This window comes from Notothenia rossii (assembly GCF_949606895.1).
Source record: "Notothenia rossii genome assembly, chromosome: 7".
NCBI classification, from domain to species: domain Eukaryota; kingdom Metazoa; phylum Chordata; class Actinopteri; order Perciformes; family Nototheniidae; genus Notothenia; species Notothenia rossii.
The window spans coordinates 30,844,947-30,861,110 of record NC_136905.1 but is presented as its reverse complement, the minus strand read 5'-3'; the positions used below and the strand labels follow the sequence as shown (position 1 = coordinate 30,861,110).

Here is a 16,164-nt window from a genome sequence, read left to right as displayed (position 1 = left end):
CACCTCAGATAGCTGCTCATAAAATTTCATAACAATCTGATGTGGAATTTCAGAATAAAACCAATCCAAAAAGTGGAATTTGAACAGTGTTGCTCCTGATTTCAAATTTCAATATTTCCTCAAATCTTTGCTTCCACAGAAGTTCTTCAATTCAGTGTGATAGTAGACCACCTCAGATAGCTGCTCATAAAATTTCATAACAATCTGATGTGGAATTTCAGAATAAAACCAATCCAAAAAGTGGAATTTGAACAGTGTTCCTCCTGATTTCAAATTGCAATATTTCCTAAAATCTTTGCTTCCACAGAAGTTCTTTGATTCAGTGTGATAGTAGACCACCTCAGATAGCTGCTCATAAAATTTCATAACAATCTGATGTGGAATTTCAGAATAAAACCAATCCAAAAAGTGGAATTTGAACAGTGTTCCTCCTGATTTCAAATTGCAATATTTCCACAAATCTTTGCTTCCACAGAAGTTCTTCAATTCAGTGTGATAGTAGACCACCTCAGATAGCTGCTCATAAAATTTCATAACAATCTGATGTGGAATTTCATAATAAAAGCTATGTAAAATGTGGAATTTGAACAGTGTTGCTCCTGATTTCAAATTTCAATATTTCCTAAAATCTTTGCTTCCACAGAAGTTCTTCGATTCAGTGTGATAGTAGACCACCTCAGATAGCTACTCATGAAATTTCATAACAATCTGATGTGGAATTTCAGAATAAAACCAATCCAAAAAGTGGAATTTGAACAGTGCTCCTCCTGATTTCAAATTGCAATATTTCCACAAATCTTTGCTTCCACAGAAGTTCTTCAATTCAGTGTGATAGTAGACCACCTCAGATAGCTGCTTATAAAAATTCATGTTAATCTGATGTTGAATTTCAGAATAAAACCAATCCAAAAAGTGGAATTTGAACAGTGTTCCTCCTGATTTCAAATTGCAATATTTCCTAAAATCTTTGCTTCCACAGAAGTTCTTCGATTCAGTGTGATAGTAGACCACCTCAGATAGCTACTCATGAAATTTCATAACAATCTGATATGGAATTTCAGAATAAAACCAATCCAAAAAGTGGAATTTGAACAGTGCTCCTCCTGATTTCAAATTGCAATATTTCCACAAATCTTTGCTTCCACAGAAGTTCTTCAATTCAGTGTGATAGTAGACCACCTCAGATAGCTGCTTATAAAAATTCATGTTAATCTGATGTTGAATTTCAGAATAAAACCAATCCAAAAAGTGGAATTTGAACAGTGTTCCTCCTGATTTCAAATTGCAATATTTCCTAAAATCTTTGCTTCCACAGAAGTTCTTCGATTCAGTGTGATAGTAGACCACCTCAGATAGCTACTCATGAAATTTCATAACAATCTGATGTGGAATTTCAGAATAAAACCAATCCAAAAAGTGGAATTTGAACAGTGTTCCTCCTGATTTCAAATTGCAATATTTCCTAAAATCTTTGCTTCCACAGAAGTTCTTTGATTCAGTGTGATAGTAGACCACCTCAGATAGCTGCTCATAAAATTTCATAACAATCTGATGTGGAATTTCAGAATAAAACCAATCCAAAAAGTGGAATTTGAACAGTGTTGCTCCTGATTTCAAATTGCAATATATCCAAAAATCTTTGCTTCCACAGAAGTTCTTCAATTCAGTGTGATAGTAGACCACCTCAGATAGCTGCTCATAAAATTTCATAACAATCTGATTTGGAATTTCAGAATAAAAGCTATGTAAAATGTGGAATTTGAACAGTGTTCCTCCTGATTTCAAATTGCAATATTTCCACAAATCTTTGCTTCCACAGAAGTTCTTCGATTCAGTGTGATAGTAGACCACCTCAGATAGCTACTCATGAAATTTCATGTCAATCTGATTTGGAATTTCAGAATAAAAGCTATGTAAAAAGTGGAATTTGAACAGTGTTCATCCTGATTTCAAATTTCAATATTTCCTAAAATCTTTGCTTCCACAGAAGTTCTTCGATTCAGTGTGATAGTAGACCACCTCAGATAGCTACTCATGAAATTTCATAACAATCTGATGTGGAATTTCAGAATAAAACCAATCCAAAAAGTGGAATTTGAACAGTGCTCCTCCTGATTTCAAATTGCAATATTTCCACAAATCTTTGCTTCCACAGAAGTTCTTTGATTCAGTGTGATAGTAGACCACCTCAGATAGCTGCTTATAAAAATTCATGTTAATCTGATGTTGAATTTCAGAATAAAACCAATCCAAAAAGTGGAATTTGAACAGTGTTCCTCCTGATTTCAAATTGCAATATTTCCTAAAATCTTTGCTTCCACAGAAGTTCTTCGATTCAGTGTGATAGTAGACCACCTCAGATAGCTACTCATGAAATTTCATAACAATCTGATGTGGAATTTCAGAATAAAACCAATCCAAAAAGTGGAATTTGAACAGTGTTCCTCCTGATTTCAAATTGCAATATTTCCTAAAATCTTTGCTTCCACAGAAGTTCTTTGATTCAGTGTGATAGTAGACCACCTCAGATAGCTGCTCATAAAATTTCATAACAATCTGATGTGGAATTTCAGAATAAAACCAATCCAAAAAGTGGAATTTGAACAGTGTTGCTCCTGATTTCAAATTGCAATATATCCAAAAATCTTTGCTTCCACAGAAGTTCTTCAATTCAGTGTGATAGTAGACCACCTCAGATAGCTGCTCATAAAATTTCATAACAATCTGATTTGGAATTTCAGAATAAAAGCTATGTAAAATGTGGAATTTGAACAGTGTTCCTCCTGATTTCAAATTGCAATATTTCCACAAATCTTTGCTTCCACAGAAGTTCTTCGATTCAGTGTGATAGTAGACCACCTCAGATAGCTACTCATGAAATTTCATGTCAATCTGATTTGGAATTTCAGAATAAAAGCTATGTAAAAAGTGGAATTTGAACAGTGTTCATCCTGATTTCAAATTGCAATTTTTCCTAAAATCTTTGCTTCCACAGAACTTCTTCTATTCAGTGTTATAGTAGACCACCTCAGTGAGCTACTCATGAAATTTCATAACAATCTGATGTTTAATTTCATAATAAAAGCTATCCAAAATGTCCTATTTGAGCAGTGTTTCGCCTAGATTACAAGACAATCTGATTTATAATATGAGAAAGAAATATTTGTTTTTTAGCTCAATGTTCAAAGATCATGTAAACTAATGTCTCAAAATTAGGATTTGATCATACTGACAGTTCTATTTTAATTTATTGCAGCCTGACTGCAGTCTGGAGGGTGACTTCCGGTCTAAGACCGGAAGTTATGTAACCGCAGTCTGCTGCTTGCTAGTTCATGGACGTCCATAAGAGAGAGACACATGTGTCCCTGTTGATGTGTGTTGTCTTTAATAAACAATGGCGGGAAGACGCCTAACTGAGGAATACATCTGTCTCCGAAATTTCCTGGGATCATTACAATATATATACCGTAAAAAAAAAACTCGTCTTATTCTGAAAACCGGAAGATGTTACACGCCAGTAAAGACTCGCCGACTTCATTTTTACCGTAAAACTCGCAATACGGACGCATTTTAAATTTTGGGACGGCTCACTTGACCAAGAGAAACGGAGCGTAGGCTCACTTGACCGCAGTTATAATTTGGTTGGAATTCCAAAACAAATGGCTGCTGATACATTTGAGTCCATGTAAGGTCATTACCGTAACAAAAGCTTTTCATTACCGACATGCTCTTTTCATTACCATAACACTTCCTTAATAAGTTAATATTTTGATAGGAATATGGAAAACCTTCAAATGTTCATTTTGTACAGGAAATGTTTGGTATATCAGTTCATATTTTGTAATTGTCTTTTTTCAATCAATTGTAAAATTTACACCACAGTAAAAGTAAATGTGTGGAACATAAAATTGTGTTACGGTAATGAAGTTAATAACTAAAATTATTATATTATTATATATTTACCTGAATTATTACACTATGTGACTACTTGTGACTATTGACAGCAGCATACATTAAAAAATAAAATGCCAAACATTTACTCATATTTAATTATCATCAATTGAAAATGTGTTACGGTAATGAATTTATTTGGTCAATGACTCGTTAAAACTCTCTAAAAATGTGTTTTAAAACTTATACAGAACTTTTCTTTTACTACAACTAGTTCATTTAGAACCTGGTTGATACTAATGAGAAAAATTATTTTCAAAATCTCCATCGAACTGTTTTGGCACATCTCACACCAAGTTCGTGAGAATCACCCAAGATTTAACCTTGTCTGTCGGATCCCTGTTCCTTGTTTGTGTAAACTTCCCCTCAATACATACTGTACATTCTTTAGCAGGTTTACACTTAGTACCCTTGATATGCATGCCTTCGGTAACCTCCTGCAACTTTAAAACGTCTTCGTAATTGCAGTGCCCCATGATCTCATGCCATGTTTGAATATCATGGCTGACATGACACATATCATCATCACACTCGGTTGGTAAATAGTACATCCTCTTATGGACATAAATATTAAACCTCAAACCATTAGGTGATACTAGTACATCATTACCCTCTTTAAAGAATACCTTAGCACCGTTGGTGGTTGCAGACTTCACGGAGAAAAGTTCCTGGGGGTACGATGGGATGTATAATGCGTTCTTTAAGGTCACATTACGCCGTCGTCCCTCGCTGTCAACCAAACACACCTGTGCTTCTCCTCTGGCTCGTGCCACTCCGAAAGTACGCCTCCCGTGAGCTAACTCCATGGAGTGGGTCTCCGGCTTGAAGTTGGTGTCGAAACGCCGGAACTTTCTCTCGTCGTTGATTATGTGCGACGACGCTCCCGTGTCGACAAGCAATCCCTTCTGGTGGGTCCGCATCTGCTGTCCCAGTAGGCTGGCACCTCCTGTTTGCACCTTGAAGGTGCAGTCGTCTCGTCCCGCAGCATGTCCACCACCGGTCCGATGTCCGCCGCCATCTTGTGCGTGTGCCCTCCGGGCGCCATCTTGTTGACGATTCTTCTTTGTGCACGCGTTGTCCGTGTGCCCATTGCTCTTGCAATGACTGCACCACGCTCTCTTGGTGCATTCGTCTTTCCGGTGGCCCGTCTCTCCGCATCGCCAACACACCAGCCCGTTGCGCTCACCTTCCTCGGCTCGGGGGAAACGTTTGGCAAGCTTTTTCCCCGGCGTCGCCTGGGCCTTCAGCACTCGTTCGTCCATCACGTCCGAGGCTGAATCTGTGTCTTCTGCGGCCTCAAAGTTCCTTAGCTTCGCCTTGAACTGTCCCAACGTCAGCTCCGTATCTCCGTGTGTCACAAGTAATGTGAACGGCTTGTATTTCTCTGGTAAACCACGCATTACCATCGCCATCATCAATCCTTCACTCGGTGCTTCGCCAGCGTTCCTGAGTGCCGTGATGATCTGTTCCGCTCGGATAATATACTTCGTCATCGTCTCGTTGACCGTCTTCTTCAGCGCGGTTAACGTCGTGTACAGAGTTACAATCCGTGGTCTGCCTCTACCGATAAAGTGTTCTCTCAAAACTTTGAGACTTTCTCGGCCTTGGTCCTTAGTGTCTCTGAATATAAGTCCAAGACTAGTATTATCGAGAAGTGGAGCCAACGCACAATATGCGTCCTCGTTCAGCTTCTCGTCCGCGATCCGCTCCTCCGCGGTCCGGTCTCCCGTAGGTGCTCGTAGGATCGTTTCTTTCAATCCTACTCCATGCATACAGCACAGCATCCTTTCCTCCCAGAGCTCGTATTCCTCTGCGTTCCCGTTGAACGAGGGCCATTTACTTCTGTGGGAGTTTGCCATGTCTTTCTGTGTTGTCGCTCCCGGTAGCTCAGCTTAGCGCCCTGTTAGCTTAGCTTTAGCTTCCCTGCTAAATTTAGCTTCAACACGCGGCTGCTAACTAGCACTCTTAGCGCGTACTCCCGAACTTGAGAATCATTCGTCGTTATCTGGGCCCATAACCTGTTAGCAGATTTAGACTTAAACCTTTTGTCTCCTGCAGCAGAAAGGTGAATAATCTCAGTCGTTCAAGTTTAGCCATTCATCACGGCGTTATTTATTTTAGGCACACATCTCAAGAGGCTTGAGGACAGACAGAGAAGGGGCGTGACTTCCAACGGTCTTATACCCTAGGTAGTGACATCATCAATCATGTGGTACAGCAGCTAACCAATGAACACAGTTAGTAGTCGCAGCTACTTACATAGACAATGTGGTGCACAGTAATAATATAAGTCATATACTTATACAATATACATATCGATGTCATATTCTAACACATGTTTAATCGTGTTTTATGCCGTTTGCCAAGACTTGATAAGTCGCTCGTAAAACACAGGAGGTATGGAAAGTAAGAGCACCATATGTGGTAAATTGTACAGCTAATATAACACAACACATTAGTTGTATTTCCTTTAACTGGTGGATATAGAGTTGCTGCGGGGGGGGGGGGGGGGGGTTGAGATGCACAGGCTGCAGTTGAGATGCTGCGAACAGCTGATCGACAGCTGGGACACAAACCACCAAATACAAAAACACAATTAAGATCCAGTCGTCATGACTCCACTCCGGAGGGATTCCCCGATCATTTCTTACAGTTTCTCATCAAGGGGGGGTCTCCTGTCCCCGGTACAAACCATAGGTACAAACACACTGCCTGAGGAAGGCTATGTGTATTTTTTTTGTCATTAACCTTTTTCGGACCACTTATTTATTTATTTTGGTGACGATCTGACCTCCATGCTGCTACTCTGGTTCAAACTTCATCAACCAAACAATATGATTTATTTCGACCTCCCCAAAATAACCAAAATCTGACACAGTGTGAGAAGTTTTTTTTTTAGCTTTTCTGTCGTCATTTCCTGCGATCTTCTCCATGCAGTCAGAAAAAATTAATGAACGAAAGGGCGTTTCTTTTACTATTTATAGAGAGGCGAAGTCCCTCCCCTTCCGGGAGCCTCCATGGGACCCCGGAAGCGGAAAATTATACATTGAATTCAATGGAGAGAGAAAACGTATCTTTTGATCCCGTTTAAATTGTGCCACGAATGACACATATGATGTTTGTCAATTTAAAAGAACATTTTGCAAGTCCAAAAAATTAAAATGTGTCTTAAAACTGTGAAGTAACACATTTTTTTGTGTTAAGCCGCTCAGTGAACTACATGTCTCTGGTCCCGCACAATACGCGTCACCAACACAAAGATGACCGTCACGTTGGCACATTTCACCTCATTCTTTCAGAATGAGAATAAAAGTATAAAACGAGGTGAAAATCACTACAAGTCTGGGCACGTTGAGAGCTGTACATACACGAAAGGGGAGTTAGTCGGTTCTGTAAGAGCCAGCATGCGGGACCGGCTTTACAAGGTTTCGGTGAGTAATATGAGTGCAATGTTTAAGGTTAATGTCAGTCAATAAGGAGGAGAATGAAAAAGAAGATGATGAACCACAGACCCGGCATATAATGACTGCAGTGTGCAGGGCTGTATTGACTTATGTTACTGTTATCAATAGCATTAGTTGACTGAGAAAACCGTCAAGAAAAAAAGTTTAGCGATGTTACGAGTCGACTAGCATAATATGAACCACGGCTGTGATTGACAACCTGGACAGCCAGTCAGAAGCTAGAATGCCAACCTAGAGAGCCAATCAGAACCTAGAACGGGTGTACTGTATACGGGTGTGTATGCTGTGGATAACATTAGTGTTCACAAGAACAAGGTACACTCCCGTGTTTTGTTTTAGTTGCTCTTCAGATTGAAGCGGACAGTTTTATATCGACTATATGTGTGATCTCCTTTTTACATCTCGTTGTGTCATTTGAGTTTATTTGCTGTGTGTAGATTCAAGGATTTTGGTTATCTTGTCAATTTGTTTGGTTATATAGGCACAGCTGTGTGTGACTCCCTCTGGTACACTGGTATGTTTTCCTAATGTAGAGAGCATTGATTAATTCATAAACTACACACTGAGTCTAGATCCTGACCAAATCCTTTTTTGTTGATCAAATGTTTTTCAAAAATGTAATACACATTTAAAAAAATACAATGTACAATCACAACCAATACAACACAAATTACAAAAAATTCAGAAAAAACAAACAACAACAATCAGACAAGAGGACAAAACTATGGAAAAATAAACCCTCCCACCCCCAGATCTGGACCATCCTTGTATTGCTCATTCAATCTATTATAGCATGTTAACAAACATGGTACTTACTTTATTTGTACAGATCTACATGGGAGAGGATGGCGCGATGCAGAGCGCTGTCTGTGGTTGTGCACGGGGGATGTACAAATGCAGCCACGCTGCAGCATTGGCAATATTTGCCATGTGGCAGATCAGCTCCACAGAAGTTGAGTGCCAGTGGAAGAAGCCTGGCACTTCAAAAGTAGTCCAGCCGGGGTCTCAACTCTACCAACAGCAAGAGGAGACATACAACCCACTGGCCAGAGACATCGCCACTGAGGAAGTAGAATGGTTCAGGTCTGTACTGAGGGGCGCAGCGTGGCATGGCATGGCTTTTGTCACCTGAGCCAGAGCTGCAGCCTCAACATCAGGCCATTTTCAACGTGCCGGAGCTGGTGAAGGAGCGTGGGGGTCGGGGGCTTGAGGCAATTCTTGCCTCAATACGACTGAGCAGAGACCAGCAAGCTGCCATCCAGACAGCCACCGTAGGACAGCGGACACATCCTCAGTGGCAGTTACACAGGCAGGGCAGATTGACAGCCAGCAATTTTGGTGCTGTGCTGAGGTCGAGACTTTCATCCACTCCATGCGCGTCCCTCATGAAGAGGGTGCTTGGGGGGTACAATTTAGATGGAGTCATGGCTGTCAACTGGGGAGTTGTAAACGAGGTGTGTTTGGCCAGTGTGTTTGGCCTTTTAAGTGTGACGCATATGTAGTGATAAATGCTTCACCTGACCACTGTTCCTAAATAAAAAAAGTTTTCTGCATCGTCAGTCATTTTTTCCAAATAATTACCAATATTTCACAAATTCTTCATGTCAACTTAAGAGCACAGCTGTATGTTGAGTGTCAGCTTTGCTTGGTTCATCTTACTGGGGGGCAGCTACATGGATGTCGGTGCAGTCCACAATCATTTTGCAGTTGAAGGCAGAATGAATTTATTATTGACTCAGAATGAAGCATAACTTCATGTCATACAATACATTGACTTTATTTGTAACTGTAAAAAAATAAAGCATTTATTGGCAAGCAGGACCTGCAGGAACAGAGAATGGTGATGGATGGAGCTGGGAAGAGAGAAGAATAAAGAAAACAGATCAACTTTATTATCGGATATTAAAAATTCAATTTCAAAACAAGTTGCCGCTCCTACAGTTTTCTAGTATGTAAAGATGATTTCACATTACCTATGCAAAATATCACACTCAATACATGTGTCTCTCTGGGGGGTGCGTTGTGCCTTTGATGTATATAAATAATATACCATAACCAAATACTATTACGTATCGTGGAAATCAGGTTGCCAGAGCAGGTCAGTCCAGTGTGCATGTTCCTCAGGGTCTCAGCAGTTACAGGTGAGGTAAAGAAAATAAAAGAGAAAAAGGTCAGTAACAACACTTTTTAAAGTAACAACACTGAATAATTATCTCTTTTAATAATTTTCTCTCAGTAATCACTCAACTACTGTCTTTCCAACCAACAGATTGACTCACCCTCACTGTGATCACAATGACACATGTCGAGAAGAATGTCATGCAAAGCTCCCTGCCTGCCTGCCTTCCTTCGACTCTCCCTGAACTGCTTCCTTAGCACCCGGTGGAGGGCGCAGTAGGCCACTCTTCAAATATTTCACGAAATACTTACCATGATGACTCTTACTGTTTAACATTTTGGTGTACTTCATGTAATAAAATAATAACTTAATGGTAAGGCTACTAAAAATGACAAGGCTAAGTAATGTAATGCTAACTAACGTGCTCGCTACTCGTCGCTACTAGCTAGGTAGCTAACTTGACTATGTTCCATGCACAACATGTATATTACCTATGATATTACCTGATATGTCTGATCCAGCGACTCCTGTTCCTTTCATAAGAGGGGAAGCGATAGAACGAGCAAGTGGTATGATCACTTTTGTGATTACAACATGGTACAAAGCACACAGGCATCTTGTAAAAGTGAATTTATTGGAGCAATCTCTTATATTTATTGGAGGGAATAAATCAGTTATGAAATCTTCTTCTTCGCTTTAATTACGAGTCGCAACCACTTGGAGCATTATCGCCTGTGACATCACATGCGCGACCCAGAATGGGATTTGGGATTTGTAGTCTTTGTAGTCGCGTATTTTTCATAGTCTTATATTTCAACAGTTTTACGACAAAATGTGACTTTTTTGACATGGAAATGATTGTTTAAGATTGACAAACATCATATGTGTAGTTCGTGGCACAATTCAAACGGAATCAAAAGATACGTTTTCTCTCTCCATTGAATTCAATGTATAATTTTTCGCTTCCGGGGTCCCATGGACCGGAAGTAGATGGGCGTGACTTCGCCTCTCTATAGGCAAATATGGGCGTTACGTGAAGCCCGCAAAAGCTGCACCGCATTTCGACTCGGTTGTGAATTATAAAGGGGAACCGGCGTAGGATGTGCCATACGCACTTTCCTCGCCGGTACGCAATGTTTGGTGAATCGGAAAGTGGCGGAAAATGTATGGACCTATTTCTCGGATTTCTACTACGTCAGCAACCTTCCCACGTCAATCCTACGCACGGCGTTATAAATGAGGCCCCTGAGCCTAAATGCACACAAACTAATCAACTGAACAAGACACAGGTGAGAGGGGAGGAGACAACACCGGGCACCAGGTGCACACAATCAGCAGACACAGAAAAGAAGGGAGAGGAAACACAGAGACAGAACCAGACATGACAAAAACACAACACAGACAGATCGTAACAGATTTGCCCCAACAACTGCCCATGGAGAGTTGGCAACAAACCCACTGCATATCCTGTATAGTCAGGCTGCTGATAACATAATGTACATTTCAACCTGGGTATCTGTAAGCTGGTAGCTATTTTCTTATTCTGCTATTCTCCCTCTTATCAACAAAGACCTATCGTCTTCAAACTGTGATCTTTCCATAAAACATAAACTAAAACTTAGAACACTTCCCTGGGGTATTTACATTTTGTGTAAACATTCTATTTAAAATGTTTATCTCACACCTACTGTAAGTATAATTTGATCAGAACCCCCTCTTACCACAGTATGTATCATTTTGTTATTGAAAAAACACTGCCTTTTTCTTGTCTAATCATACAGACACATTACTGGATCCAAAGTGAAATTATCTTTGAATCTACCATACCTCTTTTCTCAAAGAAGTCTATTAACTTTTCATTAACCATCTGTCCCATCAATATACAGATACGATGTCAAGGAATAGTTGTATTTGTTGCTTAAAAAAAGAATGATGGTGGTAAAGAAATAAACCACTCAAGGTTGCTGTTTTTTTTTAAAGGTTCCAAGTCTGTTGCTCTGTTTTTCTGATGCATCTTCCCAAATGCATGCTGTGGTCGATAGTTCAGGCCATTCATTTTATCTAAATATAAATGTGAATCACAGTACTCCAGTACTGTATACCTTACCTAAGTGGAAATTGAGGTACTTGTTTCTGACAATATTTGAACACAAATAGACTTTCATTCACTTTTAGTAAAATTGTGATTGCGAGACTTTAAATAGAAACTGAGTTTGTTGTGTTTTTTTCAGGGTTTTTTTTACAGTGGAATTACGACATTTAGTTGAGTAAAAGCACGCCCACTACTGTAAATATCTTGGAATACGTAAACAATATTCGGACACAAATTAAAAGGTTTATAAAGAGATCTCTCCATGGAATTAACCCAATCCATGGCTCTGGGAATAGCTAGTATTGTTTTGTCCTTAATTTCCCACAGTACCTGAACGCAGCACGAACACGCTGCACTTCCCTGTTCCTGTTCCTGCTCCTCCCAGCTCAAAGATGGCAGCCATGGGACAGAGACGAGAGACGACACGAATTTAGGAGTTTTGTCCTGAAACCTCATTGAGGTGTACGGCTGTTACATGCGTGGTTTTAACATGACAGCGATATAATTCTTCTCTGCCAATTGGTCGTTATACAAAGACAGGTAAAGGTTTCAGGGATATCATGTTTTCCTGTGGGCTTAGCTAGCAAGCAACGATTAGCAAATAAATGAACTTGCCTCTTCTACCATTCAAGAAGAAAGCAGCTGCTCTGTACACGGTGTATTGACATATTGCAAGGTGAGCATTAGCACGATGCTAATACACGCAACAAGCTAATTTTAAGTCGTAATTCTGTTACGTTCATGTCGTATAAATATTGACAGAAGGTGTGTCTAACCTTACCTCCGTTTGTTGTATGGCGATGTATTGCGTATCAAACAACAGTTTAAATGTGTTAATGTAATGTTCTATTGTTATTATTGTTACAATCTACTAATTGTCGGTTTATTCACATACAGATGGCATTTAAATAAGAGGTCACAGCTGCTGAGCTTGTGAATAATATGTAATTTGAATGATTTCTAAAGACTGATTCCTCGTCAACTATTCTTAATTGTATGTTACCCGTCATATGTATTGGTCTACTGTTGCTTTACATACATCCTGGTCCTTTGGAGCAAAACCAGTCATGTTGTTAAATGTTGATCTAAACGCTGATATTTTCTCTTCCCTTTTCCATCAGTTCAATTTCATCATGGCCATCACTCAGTTCCGTCTCTTCAAGATCTGCACATGTCTAGCCAGCTTCCTTTCTTTCTTCAAAAGGTTAATATGCAGGTAAGCACAACTGAGCAACGACCATTACACCCTGATACTCTTGTGATCTGAATGCACTTGGTTAAGGGCAAACCTATATGTCAAAAAAAGCTAAAACTTTTGAGAAATTAGCAGTATACTGCTACGTTATGATCATATCTGGACAACTAAATATCAGATTATTCGAATACTCTTGTTCAACAAAGTGACTTCCAACAACCATGAAATACTTGAATTATTTTGAGGGAAGACAGGTCAAATTGTTTGCTTTCTTAGTGGGTCACATGCATGCTGATTTATCAATGAAATGTAGTAGTTCATGAAGGGTCTCAATCCAGAGCTTAATTTTAATGTCAGGGGAAACGTGACAAAGGCATCAAGATTCCACATTGCATGAAACCCATTGGACTTGACCTCAGCTGTTAAAAAATTAAAACATCATACCTGTCGTCACAAAAATGCATGATTTATCGACATTCATCTACATTAATAATCAATCAAAATCAGCAGACGGAGGTGCGTAGAACAGCTGTTTGCAGCCGAAGCTTTGTCTATTGATATCTGCTGTGTATCAATACTTAGAATTCAAAGCACCGCACACGCTAATGAAGCCATATTCATTTCACGGTTCTGCTGCACAAATGCCCCATTTCTTTGCAGTTATCATGTATTATTTACATTTCAAAATCCTCCTGGATTTGGGCCAAAAGGTAAAAGAACAGTGGCAGTCAAAAACCTTACTTATCTACTCTAAAGTGATCGGACCGTGGCGTTTGATAACAATGGTTTACCAATTCTGTTATTTCCATGGTTGAATTTTGTTATTTGTATTCTATTAACTATGCAGGAGTGGAAGAGGCCGCAAGCTCAGTGGTGATCAAATAACCCTCCCGACAACCGTGGACTTTTCATCATCCGTACCAAAACAGGTCAGTATTGTGTCCCTGAACAGCACCCGCACTGAGACAATATGTGGAAAGGCAAACTCCACGTGATCTTTGGATGACATATTGTTATTTTGCATGTAATTCCCTTATGCATACATATTAAACAAACTCCTGCACTTGAGTTCGAGGTATACATTTGACAGTTTTCTATTGTCTCTACCGCACAGCCCGAGATTGAAGAATGGAGCTCCTGGGATGAAGACGGCCCTACAAGCATTAAGATCGAAGGTGGCAACGGAAACGTTTCACCTACAGCCAATGACATGGACCAAGAGCCCGACTACTTCAAAGACATGGCTCCCACCATCAGGAAAACACAGAAGGTAAGTCCACACCCAGTGCAGCTGTCAACAACATACATTTATTGATACTGAATATCCTGAACACGTTTTTCATGTTGGTGAGATTAGTTACATGTCTCTCCAGCATTTTATTGCAGCTTAAGGCGAGACACAGCAGGCGAAAAACATCGTTTTTCAAGCACTGGTACATTTTGAGAATTTGTGCTATTTTGATTCTATAACATGTTTTCTTTCAACATGTTTTCTTTCAGGCTTTTGGAAGGAAAATGTACAAAATACACATTTAAGTGTTTATTTTACTATTGTTTGTCTATTTGCGTCAGTAGATTTCTCCTAAATTCGCCAAAAGTTAGCATTCTAATGTAACATAAAGTACCGCGACCGCTGTGAGCACCATGTCATCAGAGATATCGTTGGAAAGCTGTGTCTCTCCTGCACAATCTCATCGGATCCAAATATGGTTGTTTCCTTTGTATCAGCAACCAATCGTGAAAGTACAAAGGGGTCTTAAACCAAGAAACGAAATCTCATTGGCTGGTGTCAATTTCTGACAACGTGATTCGTTAAGATGCGTCACGTGGTGTGCTAAAACACTTCCTGGTTAGCTTTCCGCTAGAAATGTAAATCTCAAAATGAAAAAAAAAAACGGCGAAAAAAACGTTTACAGAGAAGACGACAACAATTGTCACTTCCACGAAGCAAGGTTATACAAAAAAGAAATGACCCCGAACATGAAATACCTTCATGGAGTGCGTCAATGTGCAAGCTGTCATCCAAAGAACAGGAGGGTTTAGCTAGTGCCTCACTGCAATCTTTAAAGGTCGTTTTCTCAAAATGAGTTTTTTCTCCTACTCTTGAGTTCGAAATTTCAACTTCAGTAGCACGTAGATACACCAAACCTTCCAGTTATATTCCTATCAATATTATGAAGGCTTTTAAAGAAGGTTTGTTCATATGTCATTCATAGCCTGAATTATACAACATTGTATACCTAAAACATGGCAAAAATTGATATTTTAGGGCTGTTGACAGTATTTTCTGATTTATGGAGTGATAAAAAGAGATATCCAATATCCCTTCTGTAAAAGCCTTGGATACTAATATGACTACAAAATGAAACAAGAATTTTGAACCTGGCTTTATCCAAAGTTCAGATTTCGATTCCTGAAATGTGTTAAAATATGCACATTTAATGAGATAATGGCTAATTTGCATATTTAAACATGCTATTTCAGAAAACTTGTAATACAAAAAACAAGTGCCTTATTGTAAGTAATTAACTGGAGAAATTTCTAGCTTATACCTTTTTAAGTTAAAAAAATTACCCTATTCACCTGGGGTGTCTCGCCTTAAAATAGAATGAGCTGTTGAAGGAAAGCGATGCTTCGACATTCTAGGAATGCTGGCTGTCTTTTAAAGGGGACCTATCATGCAAAATGCACTTTTCTACGTCTTTTATACATGAATATGTGTCCCCGGTGTTCCAGGGAACTCACCAAGTGTCAGAAAACACAACCCTCTTTATTTTCCTCCATACACAAATCTCTAAAAACGGGGCTGCAACGGATCTGATACAGACTGATCCAGATTTGAACACTTCTATGACGTCACAGAAGTGGTGCTACGGCTATTGGGCCAACTCCACCAATCAGGAGGAGACAGCCACGGACATTGCCGTTCGAAAGCGCTGGAGACGCTGTAGTATATATGCCAGGCCTGTAGATGGTGCTGTTCTCACAGAATCAGCCCATGCAAAGACAGTGTTAAATTGAGCGAAATGAGGAATGGCTAAAATGCATGATCTGTTTTGGTATTTTGAAAAGTATAAATATGCCTTTTATATAGGTATGGTCCAACATTATATTATTCAAATATAGCATGATAGGTTCCACTTTAAGATTTCATCACATATTTAATACAGACACTAATCCTCGATGTTATCCTTTACCTTGCTTTGGGATAACCTTTTCCGCATTGCTGCTTATTATCTTGAGTTATTTATAATATATGTACATTTTATTGTCATGATTTAAAAAAATATATTGTCCACATTTATTACTTTAACTTTGTTTGTATAAATATTGTCTTTTTGTT

The 16,164-nt window shown here is 39.4% G+C and overlaps 2 protein-coding genes across 7 annotated transcripts in view; one reads left to right on the top strand and one right to left on the bottom strand.

The window, feature by feature from the left end:
• The window catches only part of LOC307047188 (uncharacterized protein), a gene marked incomplete at its 3' end in the record, with an annotated part of 80,385 nt that extends 72,156 nt beyond the window's left edge, over positions 1-8,229 (bottom strand). For 2 of the 3 annotated variants that reach the window (XM_079693960.1, XM_079693961.1), the window contains exon 1: positions 4,578-8,229. In XM_079693960.1, coding sequence (XP_079550086.1) covers positions 4,578-5,810 — 1,233 coding nt within the window. In that variant the 5' untranslated portion in view covers positions 5,811-8,229. The remainder of the gene's footprint in view (positions 1-4,577) is intronic. The other variant, XM_079693962.1, reaches the window with a different exon arrangement.
• A 2,392-nt stretch (positions 8,230-10,621) lies between these two features.
• ebag9 (estrogen receptor binding site associated antigen 9) lies at positions 10,622-14,703 on the top strand. 4 transcript variants are annotated; one of them, XM_079641325.1, is made up of 5 exons: positions 11,896-12,166; positions 12,259-12,302; positions 12,748-12,842; positions 13,669-13,750; positions 13,936-14,703. In XM_079641325.1, exons 3-5 carry the CDS (start codon positions 12,760-12,762, stop codon positions 14,134-14,136), a joined length of 366 nt encoding a protein of 121 aa, XP_079497451.1. In that variant the 5' UTR covers positions 11,896-12,166; positions 12,259-12,302; positions 12,748-12,759; the 3' UTR covers positions 14,137-14,703. The 4 variants fall into 4 exon arrangements, with proteins under 4 accessions (XP_079497449.1, XP_079497451.1, XP_079497452.1 ...); XM_079641323.1 differs by lacking the exons at positions 11,896-12,166; positions 12,259-12,302 and adding an exon at positions 10,622-10,823; XM_079641326.1 differs by lacking the exon at positions 12,259-12,302.
• Positions 14,704-16,164: the final 1,461 nt, after the last annotated feature.

Bases quoted from the DNA above. Each gene is read 5' to 3' on its own strand.
- ebag9 (XM_079641323.1), top strand. From the start codon at position 10,635: ATGTGCCATACGCACTTTCCTCGCCGGTACGCAATGTTTGGTGAATCG. The intron at 12,843-13,668 runs GTAAGCACAACT...TTAACTATGCAG, and splicing joins TTCAAAAGGTTAATATGCAG to GAGTGGAAGAGGCCGCAAGC. The intron at 13,751-13,935 runs GTCAGTATTGTG...TCTACCGCACAG, and splicing joins CATCATCCGTACCAAAACAG to CCCGAGATTGAAGAATGGAG.